The sequence below is a fragment of the Ruditapes philippinarum genome, unplaced genomic scaffold (assembly GCF_026571515.1).
Source record: "Ruditapes philippinarum isolate M1 unplaced genomic scaffold, ASM2657151v2 ctg1319_1_1_1_1, whole genome shotgun sequence".
NCBI classification, from domain to species: Eukaryota; Metazoa; Mollusca; class Bivalvia; order Venerida; family Veneridae; genus Ruditapes; species Ruditapes philippinarum.
Genome location: NW_026866837.1, coordinates 1 through 14,241, shown reverse-complemented (window position 1 = coordinate 14,241; position 14,241 = coordinate 1). Strand labels below are relative to the sequence as shown.

General features: G+C 35.8%; 2 protein-coding genes across 2 annotated transcripts; one reads left to right on the top strand and one right to left on the bottom strand.

Moving 5' to 3' along the window:
- The first annotated feature begins 288 nt into the window (after positions 1 to 288).
- Positions 289 to 9,675, top strand: LOC132733856 (uncharacterized). The gene is made up of 2 exons (XM_060720576.1): positions 289 to 780; positions 4,785 to 9,675. The coding sequence occupies exon 2, from the start codon at positions 4,801 to 4,803 to the stop codon at positions 8,968 to 8,970; it is 4,170 nt and encodes a 1,389-aa protein (XP_060576559.1). The 5' UTR covers positions 289 to 780; positions 4,785 to 4,800; the 3' UTR covers positions 8,971 to 9,675.
- On the bottom strand, positions 734 to 4,799 carry LOC132733857 (uncharacterized). The gene is made up of 2 exons (XM_060720577.1): positions 2,031 to 4,799; positions 734 to 1,845 (listed from the first exon to the last, which is right to left on the bottom strand). Exon 1 carries the CDS (start codon positions 3,807 to 3,809, stop codon positions 2,520 to 2,522), a length of 1,290 nt encoding a protein of 429 aa, XP_060576560.1. The 5' UTR covers positions 3,810 to 4,799; the 3' UTR covers positions 734 to 1,845; positions 2,031 to 2,519.
- Positions 9,676 to 14,241: the final 4,566 nt, after the last annotated feature.

Sequence of the window (14,241 nt, the reverse complement as noted above, 5' to 3'; positions counted from 1 at the left end):
GTTTAAAAAAGTAGGGAAAAGATTAAAAATATATATACATTATTGAACTTATACTTTCAAATAAATAAAGATCTTTTTATAGTTTCTGACATGAAATTTTCCTTGTTAACATACTTGCACAATAATTGTTCATGTGAAATAATTTTGTGTACAATTCAAGAATTTGATGTCTTCTCATTATTATTTATTGCATTGCATGCTGAAGATCTAACCTGCAGCGGAAAGAGTTATCAAGGGACACAATCCTTCGAATCCGTGTATTAGATTACTAAAGTAGTCAAGGGGGGGAGGATAGAACACTTTTTTTGAGTAAAAAAACAAAATCACTTAAGCGTAACGACAGCGCGCCGCCATCTTGGAACATTGAGTCTTCGTCTCACGTTACTAACGTCCGCCATATTGCGCCGACGGATCTGGCGGATCATATTGGTATATCTAGCAGACGACAGTTTAACTTGTCCGCCAAAATTTGAAAATAGTTTTTACCAATATTTAGCTAGTACATGTATTTAAAACCTCTGTTGCAGACGACAGTTTAAATTGGCCGCCAAAGTTTGAAAATAGTTTTTCCCAATATTTGATTTAAGATAGTATTTTAAACTTCTGTAGCAGACGCTCTATTTCATCATAAACTATTTATCTGCTGTACAGTATTTAAACCAATTTTCCGATACTTTATTTCATTACCGCTATTGACAGCGTACGGTTCACATCAACACAATCGCTTACAGATAAAATTATTCGAATTTACACACAGCAAAGAAAATCTCTCAATATTTGGTAAGTTTTTTCACCACTTTTTTTGGCTCAATTTATTAGACAGCCAATCAGATATCAGCAAGTTTATTGATATGTACAACTTGGTTAGTTGTTGTATAGCGGTCAAAGATATCGTTAAACGTTAAACGATTAAATGTGTAGCAGACGATCACTTTTTGTGTCAGAGCAGACGACGTTTACTACCTTAAACGCATTATTACACCCAGGTTTAAATGCACGCTTGTAATATCGGCAAATGTTTTGAATTGAAAAATACAACAAAGTTTAAGTGTACTTCACCAATTTTATTTACATGAGATAAATACAGTTTAAACATTGAACATATAACTATTAAGTACAGAACGTATATTGACAAAATTATCAACATAACTAAGGCAAAGTAAACTAAAGAATATTAATTTAAATCACTAGCATTTATCCAACTGTTAAATTTACGCGGATAATATTTCCATTTTACAAATAATTGTTTGTTTCGCCCTTTGCCACGGGTTTTTAATACTTTCTCTACTTTCCAAGTCTGATTAGGATCAACGTTAATTTTCTGAAGTTCACTCTCGTAGAAGGTTCCTTTAATATCTTCGTCTTGTAAATCATGAAGTCTATAGATAGGTAGTGTGCCTCGGTGGAAGCGTTTATGTACTTTAAACACTTCACCAGAGTATGTTTGGTCATACGCCCGGGTAAACACAGTTTTTAGATGACTGATACGCACAAAGTCACCCACTTTAAATTTGAAAGGTTTAAGTGTAACGTCTGGACGTTTTGATTTTGGATTTTGCGCAAAGTATGTAGCTAAACGCACTTCTTCCTGGTTTGTGTCCTTGACATCCGCAGGTCTCATTCCAATTGTTCTATGATAGGTGCGATTATAATTATCGGCAATGTCTTGTAACACAGGTAGAAATGTACTAGTCTCCAAATACGAAAAATAGCGCATGAGTCTGGTCTTTATAGTCAAAATAGCTCTTTCCGAGGTAGATGCCTTTGTTTCATTTTGAGTAGGAAAATATTGAATTTCTTCTTTCTTCATGAGAGCTTGGACCTTCCTGGCTTTAAACTCCTGACCTGAAAAAATAAATAATGTGTAGTATCTGCCTTACATAATATATATATATATACCTATATAATTAAATAAAAATTAAGTGATATATGAATATCAGATTTACAGTAGTTGTATTGTTGTAAATAATTAGGTCTTGCTTAACTCTAATTATAATTGAAAAATAAATTGTAGAAAAATAAATACTTACCTTTGTCAGTAATGAGTTTGGCCGGTGATCTGTCTGAAGATGTAAAGATTTTCTGAAACGCTTGAGCTACTTCTTCTCCAGTTTTGTATTTTAACGGCTGTAACCAGACGTACTTGGAGAATGTATCTATCACCAATAAAATGTATTTGAAACCCTTGTTCCAATCAGCAAATTTCACCATATCGATCAAGTCAGCCATCCATAAATCGTCTTTTCCTGCACTTACAATATGATTTCTTTGAAATCGTCTCCTTACTGGTTTATGCAGGCTATAGGACTCCTGATCATGTAAGAATTGACGTATTCTGTACATACCAATATTAAATTTTCCTTCAGATTTCACAACTTTATACAGTTTTTGTGGTCCGGCAAACGCACCGGGATGTTTAGCATCATAATAAATAGTTTTTAAATAGTCCTCCCAAGGAGCCATGTTTACTGTCTAAAATTCACAACACAAATAAACAACAGAAGATAAGTTATGTTAATTTATATATTTTCTTGGTCACTTTCCTCCTCCCCGCTGACGTCATCATCTGTTTCCTCCTCTTCTTCATCATCAGAAAATTCCATATCAAACAAGTCTTGAAATGAGTTCTTATGCTTTCTGATAACTTTTTTCACGGCTGATGTCGGATTTAAACCTTTTGAAACCAGTTTATCTATCTGGACCATAATCTGTGTATGTAATCTACTGTTTTTGAGTGGAAGAATATAGTTATCTATTAAAGTTGTATACTTGCTGAAAAAGTCTTTTTCGTTATAAGGTTGTATGCGCTCTTCCGCCATTTCCTGAGCATCATCATGTTCCTCCCCATTGTCTATAAATGTGTTGTATATTTTATCGAATTTTTGATCGTTTGATTCTCTAGCTCTTTTCCATATATTAACGTAAGCCTCATTATCTTCTACAGAATCTTCGTCATGCTCGCTATCGCTCAACTCCTCGTGTTTTCGTTTCCTTGATTCCCTGTGTTCAGGACACCATCCGCTTTTAACATGTCTCTGCACGTCGTGATTAGTGTCAAATAATTGCCCACAATCATCGCAAGCTTGTCCTTTAGGTTCCATTATGTCTTCCGAATTATTTTCGTAATTATCTTGTGATTTATCCTCGATGTGATCTGTTTGAACTGCAGCTGTAGAATAATTTACTTTTGGAAAAACAGTTTCTTTTATAGGTTCTTGGGGAGGAGTCACGTGATGAACGCGTTCTGTAGATTGATTAATTTTGGTGTTTTTGGACATCAAACATTTTATCCTCTGATCTTCTGGTGTAAACGGTTTTAAATCCACCAATAAATACCCGTAAGGATACTTGGTAGCTTTTTCAAATGGTTTCAACAACTTTTCACTATTCCCTGGGTACATCTGTCGGGCTAATGTCATCACTGATTGCTTATCTATCGTATTTTGGAAGAGAATTAAGTAGTGACAATTCCTTCTCTGTGTAGGATCTTTGTTTCCAAACAGATTCTGATTAATTGAAATGACTGAGAGAGACCTGTGATGAGATCCCTCCGTAAACAAATCTGTAATGCGTTTATCTTTGCCAGATTCAGAGAACAAATCATCAATGATCAGTAGATTGTTGACTTTAGTATCAAAGTAGTCGTCGTCATCTAAGTCTGATGGTAAACCTTGAACAAACTCTACTCTTGGAAAAACAGTTCTTTCAATAACAGTGTACAATGGTTGCCATCGTTTGTATAACCACACGATCCTTTGAATACCAGGCTGTATTTTCAATTTGTGATTCTGCAATAACTCTTTCACCATCGTCGTCTTTCCACAGGCTGAAAAAAACAAGAAAAAATTAGTATTTTGGAAATTTTTCAAACTAAGCAAATATATGATTTTTTTTTAAAGAAAGAAAAATTGAAAGAAAAAATGTAGAAAAAATATCTAGAAATATGTATCAAAATCTGGAATAAAATTGGGCAAAATAGTCTCAAATGGTGATAAAATTTACAGAAAAAAGGTAAGAATGTATTTACCTGTGGGACCTGAAATCATCATAGTGAAGGGATGTTGAAACACCATTTCATTGTTTTCTTCTGATCGTAGTGTAGGTGTTTGAGGAGGAGTGGTGCACTGGTGCACCGGTGCACCAATATGGTGCCCCGGTGCTCCAAAATGCGCTCCTGGTGCTCCGGTGCACCGGTACACCGGAGTACCATAATGGTTTTCCGATGCTCCAAAGAGGTGTTGCGGTGCTCCAACCTGTGGCTCCTGAGCTCCTTCAATTAAATCTGAATGTTTTCGTGTTATGTGTCTACGTACACTGTATCTACTAGAAAACGGTTCATTGCACACCGAGCAAGTAATATTTTCCATCGTGACTCTCCTTTGGCTAGCACTCAAATGGCACGTTTTAAACGAACCCACATCTTATATAGAGTACAATAAACAGTTCTGCGCATGCGCAACGTTAGATATTTAAATCACTGAACCTTATTTTGTCTTCATTTCTAGAGAGAATCTCTTTCCTGTAAGATCAGTGCCGAATATTAGAAAGGATAATTTATAATTCGATAAGGTAAAATATGTAGTCTCGCCTGGCTATTTGTAGTCTCGCCTGGCTTTTTGTAGTCTCGCCTGGCTTTTTATATTTGAAATAACTATAGGCTCTTAAAAAAGTTTTTTTCTTCTTGTACCAAAATTAAGACAAAATCTAATTTTTGTGTATATATCTTTTTTCTAAGTTTATTACTTAACTCGACACTAATATTTATTTTTTCATTATCGTTTCAGTCGTGCAACAATAAACATGGCTTATACATGCGAACAGTGTGGAGCTAGTTTCACTAAACTAAGTCAACTGCTTCAGCACAGAAGAATAGAGAATCATTGGCAAAAATTTACATGCCCTAGCTGCAAGAAGACATTTAACAGAAAACAGAACTTAGATCGTCATATGAAGAAACATGCAGACGAAAATTCTCACCACTGTCCGGAATGCCTTAAAGTTTTTACAAGGAAAGATGCGCTTGATGAACATTTTTCACAACATGAAAATCAAACTGGCAGTGGAATGAAAAGAACTCATGGTGATAACGAACATAATAGCTCGGGAAAACGACAAAAATTAACACCAAAGGATAATGCCTCCGAATACTATAACATTGTGAAAATAAACGAAAGACGAATTGAAAAGTTCAACACCACGGCCTCTTACTATAATATTAAAATCAAGGACTTGGAAGTGAGAGATTTACCAAATATTTTAAAAACACTAAAAGTAATATTTCAATCTATACTTACAAGAATTACAGAACATATTCCAGCCAATGATTTAGTGAGGGTGTCCATGGATAACCCAGAACTGGACTATCCGATTGTGTTGACATTTATGCCAAGATCAGCTCTTACTGTTGATAGACTTCTCTCTGAGATTGAACGAGTTTTACAGTCTTATGAGCAGTTTGTTGTTGACGAGACATTTGGTATAGAACTGGTTCATGTCGTAAACGTTAAAGGCTCAGGATACAAAATGAAACCAACAGTAGACATTACTCAGATGTTACAGAACAAGAAAAGTGTAATACAAATAAAGAATAAGGATGAACTTTGTTGTGGCAGAGCTCTAGCTACAGCTATAGCTCGTGTGGAAAAGCACCCGCAGTGGGATATTATTCGCCAAGGTCGTCAAATACAGCGAGACCTGGCCAAAGAACTTCATCAAAAAGCGGACGTGCCACTCGGAAAATGCGGGATAGAAGAGGTGAAGAAATTCCAGGCGGCCCTAGTAAACTATCAGATCCATGTAGTATCTAAAGCACACTTCAATGCCATCATTTATCAAGGACCAGAGGGAGGTGTGCCTATATACATCTACAACCATGATGATCATTATGACGTTATTACTTCAATGACAGGATTTTTGAACAGAAGCTTTTTTTGCCAAAAGTGTAAGAAAGGATACCAAACCAAAGAACGTCATAAGTGTAATAACCCTTGCTACTTTTGCCATAAACTTCACGAAGATGTGTCTGAAGACTGGCAATTTTGTGAAACCTGCAACTGTAAATTTGTAAATCAAACTTGTTTTGATCTGCACAATAAGAAGACGGAAAAGGGAAAATCAACTTGCGAATCGTATTACAGATGCAAACATTGCAGCCAACTTATTAACCGTTCAAAACATAAAAATGACCATATTTGTGGTGAAAAGTATTGCGACACATGCAAAGACTTTGTTAGTGAGAATCACTTATGCTACATGCAACCGGTTAAAGATGATGACGCTCTAGCTGAAAATGATACGAAGAGAGAAAAACAGACAAAATATATTTTCTTTGATCTTGAATGTACACAGGATAAACGTCTTGAATGCGCTTCTGGTTACCTGCCTGGTGTTAACAATACATGTGTTAATTGTAAGAAGTCCTGGTGTGGATCTATGGAACATAGGGCAAATTTATGTGTAGCACACAGGGTTTGTAGTACTTGTCTGCATCTTGACGTTACCTCGTCTTCAAAGTGTTCACAATGTGGTCCAAATGAATGGGTGTTTTCAGGTTCAAATACCATTGAGTCATTCTGTAAGTGGTTATTCACGGTTGAAAATAAGGGTGCCACAGTTCTTTGTCATAATTTCAAAGGGTATGATAGTTATCCCATCATGAAATTTTTGTATGACAACGCCATTCTGCCCGAGGTGATAACAACGGGATCAAAATACATGTCCATTGTAGTACCTATCTTTCAAATAAGATTCATTGACTCTCTGAATTTCATTCCAATGGCCCTTGCAGACATGCCTAAAGCTTTTGGAGAAACTGAACTGGCAAAAGGGTACTTTCCTCATCTATTTAATACGACGGAAAATTACTCGGTAGAACTTGATCATCTGCCTGACATTAAGTATTACAACCCCGACAGCATGAGGCCAGAATCACGTCAGAAGTTTTTAAAGTGGTATGCTATCAATAGCCACAAACCCTTCTCACTGCAGACAGAATTATTACGTTACTGTCAATCTGATGTTGATATTCTTAGAAAATGTTGTCTAAAATTCAGAACACTGTTCAAAGAACTCACTCAAACATCGGACAATGATGGAATAGACCCATTTGAGAAATGCATTACAATAGCATCAGCTTGTAATCTTGTTTTTAGGAGTCTTTTCTTGAATCATGAAACTATTGGTATCATCCCGTCTCATGGTTACCGCCCCGAGGCCAAACAGTCAGTCATGGCTTATCAATGGTTATCCTACCTTGCATTTGAAAGGCAAATATATATCCAACATGGCCGAAATAAGGGGGAGAAACAAATAGGACCATATAAAGTTGATGGGTACTATGAAACAGCAGAAGGTCAAAAAGTTGTTCTAGAATTTCATGGCGATTTCTGGCATGGCTGCCCTAAATGTTTTTCTAAAAACACAATTAATCGGGTGAATGGATTATCCATGTCTGAATTATATACAAACACCCTTGATAAGCAAACGTATCTTGAATCTGAAGGGTATATTTATGAAAGTATATGGGAATGTGATTTCAAAAAGAAATTAGAGTCCAATCCTATCATGAAAAAGTACATCGAATCTTTGGAAATTGTGTCCCCGTTAGAACCGAGAGATGCCTTCCATGGTGGACGCACTGAAGCATTTAAAATGTATGCAAAGTCCACGGCTGATACTCAGATTAAGTACTTTGATGTCACATCTCTGTATCCATTCATCAATAAAACAGGGAAAATACCATTAGGCCATCCAAATATAATCACTGAAAATTTTAAGAATATAAGCTATTACGAAGGGTTAATTAAATGCAAAATTCTACCTCCAAGAAAACTGTATATTCCCGTCCTGCCAAACAAATGCAATGGTAAGCTTATGTTCACTCTTTGTCGCACCTGTAGTGAAACATATAAAAATGGAGAATGTCCCCACGGTGACGATGAAAGGGCCATTACAGGCACTTGGGTCACTGATGAAGTTAAGATGGCTTTATCACAAGGTTATAAGTTACTTACCATTTACGAAGTTTGGCATTTCACTGAAATAGCTCAATACGACCCGTGTACCAAAACAGGTGGGCTTTTTACAGAATATGTGAATACTTTCTTGAAAGTCAAACAGGAAGCCAGTGGTTGGCCAGACTGGTGTGAAAATGAAAAAGACAAACAATTGTATATTAAGCAGTATTTTGATAAAGAAGGTATTTTACTAGATTATGATAAGATTGAAGAAAATCCTGGTCTGAGACTTTTAGCTAAAATTATTCTTAACTCTTTCTGGGGGAAATTTGGACAACGTTCCAACCTTACGCAAACAACCTTTATTGATGATCCATCTCAATTCATTGATATGATGACATCTGACCAACAAGAAATCAAGAACGTACGTTTTATAAATGATGAAGCAGTCCAGTTAGACTGGGCATATAATACTGATTTCATAGAAACATCAGGTAGAACCAATGTTGTTGTGGCTGCATACACAACCGCTCAAGCCCGTTTGAAATTGTACAGTTATTTACAACCATTAGGTGAAAGAGTTTTGTATTGTGATACCGATTCTGTTGTGTTCACCTCTGTACAGGGTGAGTGGGATCCTCCATTAGGTGACTTCCTGGGAGATTTAACGGATGAAGTTCCAAACAATCAAATAACTAGATTCATCACCGGGGGGCCTAAGAACTACGCATATTGTTTAGAAAAGCCAAACAAAAAAGGTCAATCTTCAATTTGTAAAGTCAGGGGAATTACGCTAAATTTTAAGAATTCACTGGACATTAATTTTGATACACTGAAAGATATGGTAACGGGACAGATGCAAAATCAATGCGTTAAAGTTGTGGACAGAAATAAAATCGTTAGAAACAGAGAAATGTGTCACATCATAACAAAGACAGAAATAAAAGACTATAAAATTGTGTTTGACAAGAGAGTGATCTCTGAAAACTACAATTCGTTCCCTTACGGTTATTAATAATATATTGAAAATCACAATATTAAGTTTATTGTAGCACAGGAGTCTGAAATTCTATCAATAAGCCACAGAAAGTCTATCTTAAAAAAAAAACACCCCCCTCTATAGACTCCTGTGATTGTAGCGTATTTACTTGAAAGTATATGCATTGTATTTATGTATTTTACATTTGTTTCTTGCATATTCTATGTTGTAATAACTGTAAATAAAATACGTCTAAAGTCACAAAATCTGGTTCTGCTTTTTATGTTCGTTTTATTTACCCCATAGACTGTAGGTTAAAGCATGTAGACATCTCTACGTCAACTTTACATAGAAAATAGCGTTAAACAAAACAGGCCGTTTGTATGTAGAGTGTACGCTTAGTTTCAGCATGGTTGCATTTCAAAAGGCCGAGTAAAATTATTTTTCCTCTAATATGAAATACTTATTTTACTTCACTGAGGGTTTAAACCGCCCTATACCTTTAATTGGAAAAAGAACGTCTGCTACAGAGGTTTAAAATCCAGCTTAAAACAAATACTTTGTAAAAAGATCAAATTTTGGCGGACAAGTTAAACTGTCGTCTGCTAGATATACCAATATGATCCGCCAGATCCGTCGGCGCAATATGGCGGACGTTAGTAACGTGAGACGAAGACTCAATGTTCCAAGATGGCGGCGCGCTGTCGTTACGCTTAAGTGATTTTGTTTTTTTACTCAAAAAAAGTGTTCTATCCTCCCCCCCTTGACTACTTACTAACGTCGCTTCTAAAAATCAAAGGGTCATAACTCTTAACCTGGAGCAAAACCTTTGTACTCAATTCCTGAAACAATTTCAGCTTTAGAAGTCTTTGTAACAATTTTCCATTGAAAAATTTAATTAAATGTAATATAATGTATCGAATTAATATATACAATAGTAGATGAATAAAAAGGAGTTCCTCCTCCCCTTCATTTGTTATGCCTAAAATGCAAACTGCTATTACCAGTAGGTTTTCTTGGAATACGAATAAATCTTGTTTTAATTCGACCATGTAACTTTGTTTTTAAAGTCAGTTTTGCGTTTGTCGGTGCATATATGCCTTTAAGACTACTATATGTTAAGCGAAGCACTTTTAAGTACGAGACTATTTGCATTTTGTGGTGTTAAGACGAATAGATTACAATACATCATTAACATCTTTACCACATTAACATCAGATTTATAGACCTTAAATGAGTCGCGTCACGACAAAACCAACATAATGGGTTTGCGACCAGCATGGATCCAGACCAGCCTGCGCATCCGCGCAGGCTGGTCAGGATCCATGCTGTTCGCTTTGTAATAGAGTTGGGTAAGCGAACAGCACGGATCCTGATCAGACTGCGCGGATGTGCAGGCTGGTCTGGATCCATGCTGGTCGCAAACCCATTATGTTGGTTTTGTCATGACGCGGCTCAAATGTCGTAACAGTACACTCTGTACTTCCGCAATAACCCACTAATCAGGATACTTAAGGAAAGCGTTGCCGAATAATTATTAAATTATGAACAAAAAAACTGGTGAAAAGTAAGAAAATTGAGACGTAATCTATGCAACAGCTGACGAAAATCGCTCATATTCTTTATCACTTTAAAAGGCAGACAGAAAAAAATGGAACAATGTAATTTATTTTTGGTCTACCTCTTCATTGTATTCAAATAACTTAATCATACATTTCACCGAAACAATTTATAGGTTACAGTTACTTGTCCTTGCCCATCCTAGATAGTTAAGATTAAACATGTGTACCACTCAAGCATTACAAAACTATCCGACTGAAATTATCATTGCAAAAAAAGGAAGTAATTTTGCTGATTTAAAACTATTACAGGTAACATGTCTGCATAAACGAACGAAATGTTTTGTCCCTCAGTCCCTCACTTAATTCTTGTAATAGCATTGTGTAATGCTAAAGAAAATGGGTGATATGTCATTTGCCTGTTTAAAAAAAAGAATTAGAAAAAATGGGAATGCCTGACAAAAAATGTTTAATGTTGCATTCTTCCTTTGGTATAATTTGTTAAGCACGTGCCTTGTGTGTTATTCTGACAAGAACAATGTTGTTTTATTTCTAGATTCCGCTAGATTGTAAATTAGAAGAAGATGGTCCTGAAGTGTTTGCATCACTGAAAGATCCAGACCAAAATCTTGTAAACGAAGGTAAAGCTTATAATCTACATTATTACATATGAGCCGCGTCACGACAAAACCAACGTAATGCGTTTGCGACCAGCATGGATCCAGACCAGCCTGCGCCTCCGCGCAGTCTGATCAGGATCCATGCCGTTCGCGCGAACAGCATTACGTTGGTTTTGTCGTGACGCGGCTCATATAATCGTTTAACCTTTAAAGGCACATTATGCCTCAGAGTAGAATATATTTTTCATTCCATAGAAACGGCATACTTGAGTTTTTTACGCTTAAATAAAGTGTTTAGACCATGATATTTGGTTATCACCTGATGAAAGAAGCACTGAATGTGAAAATATTTGTTATAATTTAAATGTAGCAAATTGTAAACAAATTAGTTATTTTTACTTCCATACAAAATAATAAAGCACTACAGTTCCAGAAAGCAAAAGAAACAAAATTTGATTCAGGTAATTGGCCAATGAGTAACATTGAACACTAAATATAAAACCTTTTGAGAAAATTAAAATAAAAGCATTTGGGGGTGAGGGCATATTGGGCCTTTAATCTGCACAACCGAAAATGACAAACATTTACCAGTTGGTAGTTCATTTTAAATTTTGATATTGAAATCCTTTATTTAAATTCAACGGTTTAACAGCCAAGCAGAGCGAAATTCAGCAAATGCCTACGATGATAGTGACATGACTATGCCCCTCCCCCAACACACTTTAGTACAGGAGACAGACTAACCTGCATACCAGTGCTCATCAAACTCTATACTATTGGATGCACAATCTTAACAATTTTATAATTCAAACCATTTAAAATAACAACAGTTCGGTTCAAATTCAACCCAATGCACTTCCACTTTACATTTTTCCTATGTAATAGATTGGGTGTTAAGGTAGGGACAAACACGGTACATGCGTTTACAAGAACATAAACAATGGTTTGCAGAAAATGTAATAAAATTTCTCAATGAACATTGGACAAATTTACTCTATAGTTTTAAGGTTTTCTATCTTTATTTTTCTTTTCCAGACGTTACCATTATTAAAGACTCCGGTCCAGGACCCGACAGTACCGAAAATGAAGGTACGTGCATAACATTTAAGCTTGGGAGACCTCTTTCTCGATTTAATTGACCGTTGATGCATTATATACATGCATCTATAATAATCAAAAGGTCAAGGTCTCGGTAAAATAATGGCATATTATATTCATTGGGGATATTACGTTTAAAAAATAATTATTCTATAGCGGCAGTTATTAAGAAAGAAAGATAAATCCAACATGACGGAACACAAAAAATATTGCATTTATCTCCCTTTGGTTCTAGGTAACCGGCCTTAGTAGCGGACGACACCATAAAAGCAACGGCATTTTTTTCCATATGAATAAAGTTTTGTAAGGTTTAGTTTTCGCGCAATAACATATAACGGCCTAATTCAGACCTATGTGTCCTCGATCATAAATGTATTAAAAACGATGGAACGTTATGTTTTGACTGATCCAGATTGTTTTAATAGTGTCTAATATGCTTGATAATGTTGACCATTGCCTTCTGCTAGCATCATGAGCAGCGATTTGAAAGCATACCGGCAAATAAAGGGAAAAGGATAAAAAAAAAGGCCGGAAAGTTGCGATTGTCCCCAGATTGACAACGTTTTTAAAGGGTTAGCTTATTTACTGGAACGATAAAAAAATCTTTGCTGAACATAAATGGTTCGACCATTGTTGTATTTATTTTTGCCAATATCTAGTATCCGCAACATGTTTAGCGTTTTCAAACAATAAAATGAATTTATTAGCTCTAAAATTTTCTGATTGCTAATGAATATTTAATACTGCATGTTTATCAAGGTGATTATACTCACAGTTTATTACCATACGGAATACTTTATCACCATTGTTCCAACTGATCAAAGCATTTATTGCTTAGTCATTATAAATTGTGGGGGCACAGCAAGTTCTAAAATATACGGTACATGCATGCCGTACCTGTACGTTTAACATAACGATTAAAATATTAAAATCTGGAAAAATGGTGATCTTCCGAAAGCACAAATCAACAAAATTACATGAAAATTGCAGACACGGTTTGATTGAGGTTGTACATGAGGGATTATGAAAAAGTGCAACATCCCTCACGCAACCCTAGCACCGGCTTGAGCGGTACTCCATTTTCAACACTAAATGCGCTGGAATCAATGATCCCAAAGGAAAATGTAACAACACTGAAGTGTGAAGTACGGGGCAGCTTTTACATCTACCACACGGCAGTTGACATCTGCCGTTGTGAAGTATAGATATCTGGAAAAAGGGTGATCCCTCGTGAGCAGTCATATCAACAAAATTACATGAAAATTTCAGACTCGGTTTGATTGAGGTTGTACATGAGGGATTATGAAAAAGTGCAATATCCCTCATCTATTTATCACCTGCTAAAGGTGACGCGCCAGGTCTGCTAGAGGCGGCATGGTCTTGCATGAAACAATAGTCCGTACTAAATCAGTCTATAATACATTTGTGAAACATTTTACTTTATCAAGATAGTTTTCCACACTGACCACGTTTAAGGGTGGACAACAAACATTTTTTTCATTCTAGTGTCCTCTTTACTTTTCTTTTATCTTCATTTAATCGATGTTTAAAAGCAATAACAAGCAAGCGTGATATTTGACGAAGGATTGACCAAAGACGGACGCCTACACAAACATCGTATTATAACAATAGTTGGACAAAACAACTTTGATAGATAAAAGTCAGAAAAACCGGACCCAATCAACATTAAGCTGAAATAATACGGTTATACATATCATGTTAACTCCTCTATGATTCATTTTTAATTTTTTACAATACCGCACTCTACAAAAACTAGTGTCTTTAGTTCACTATTGTATGTTTCATCCAGTATTTATTTACCGATGTTTTTATTTGTCCCAGGTAGGGTGTAATACGGTCAGGGTTGGTTATCTAAAATCTTCGATAATATTACCAGTGGACAAAATGAAGGCATGTGGATTTTACGTTCAAATAGCGATTTGTGGCCGATAAGGTTCTCTGTTTATTGCGACACTGCGGGGTTAGGCCGTCATTTTAAAATTCTCGCGCAATAAAAGTTTATAAAATCA

Excerpts from the sequence above, each read along its gene's own strand:
- LOC132733857 (XM_060720577.1), bottom strand. The coding sequence starts at position 3,809 with ATGGTGAAAGAGTTATTGCAGAATCACAAATTGAAAATACAGCCTGGT.
- LOC132733856 (XM_060720576.1), top strand. The coding sequence starts at position 4,801 with ATGGCTTATACATGCGAACAGTGTGGAGCTAGTTTCACTAAACTAAGT.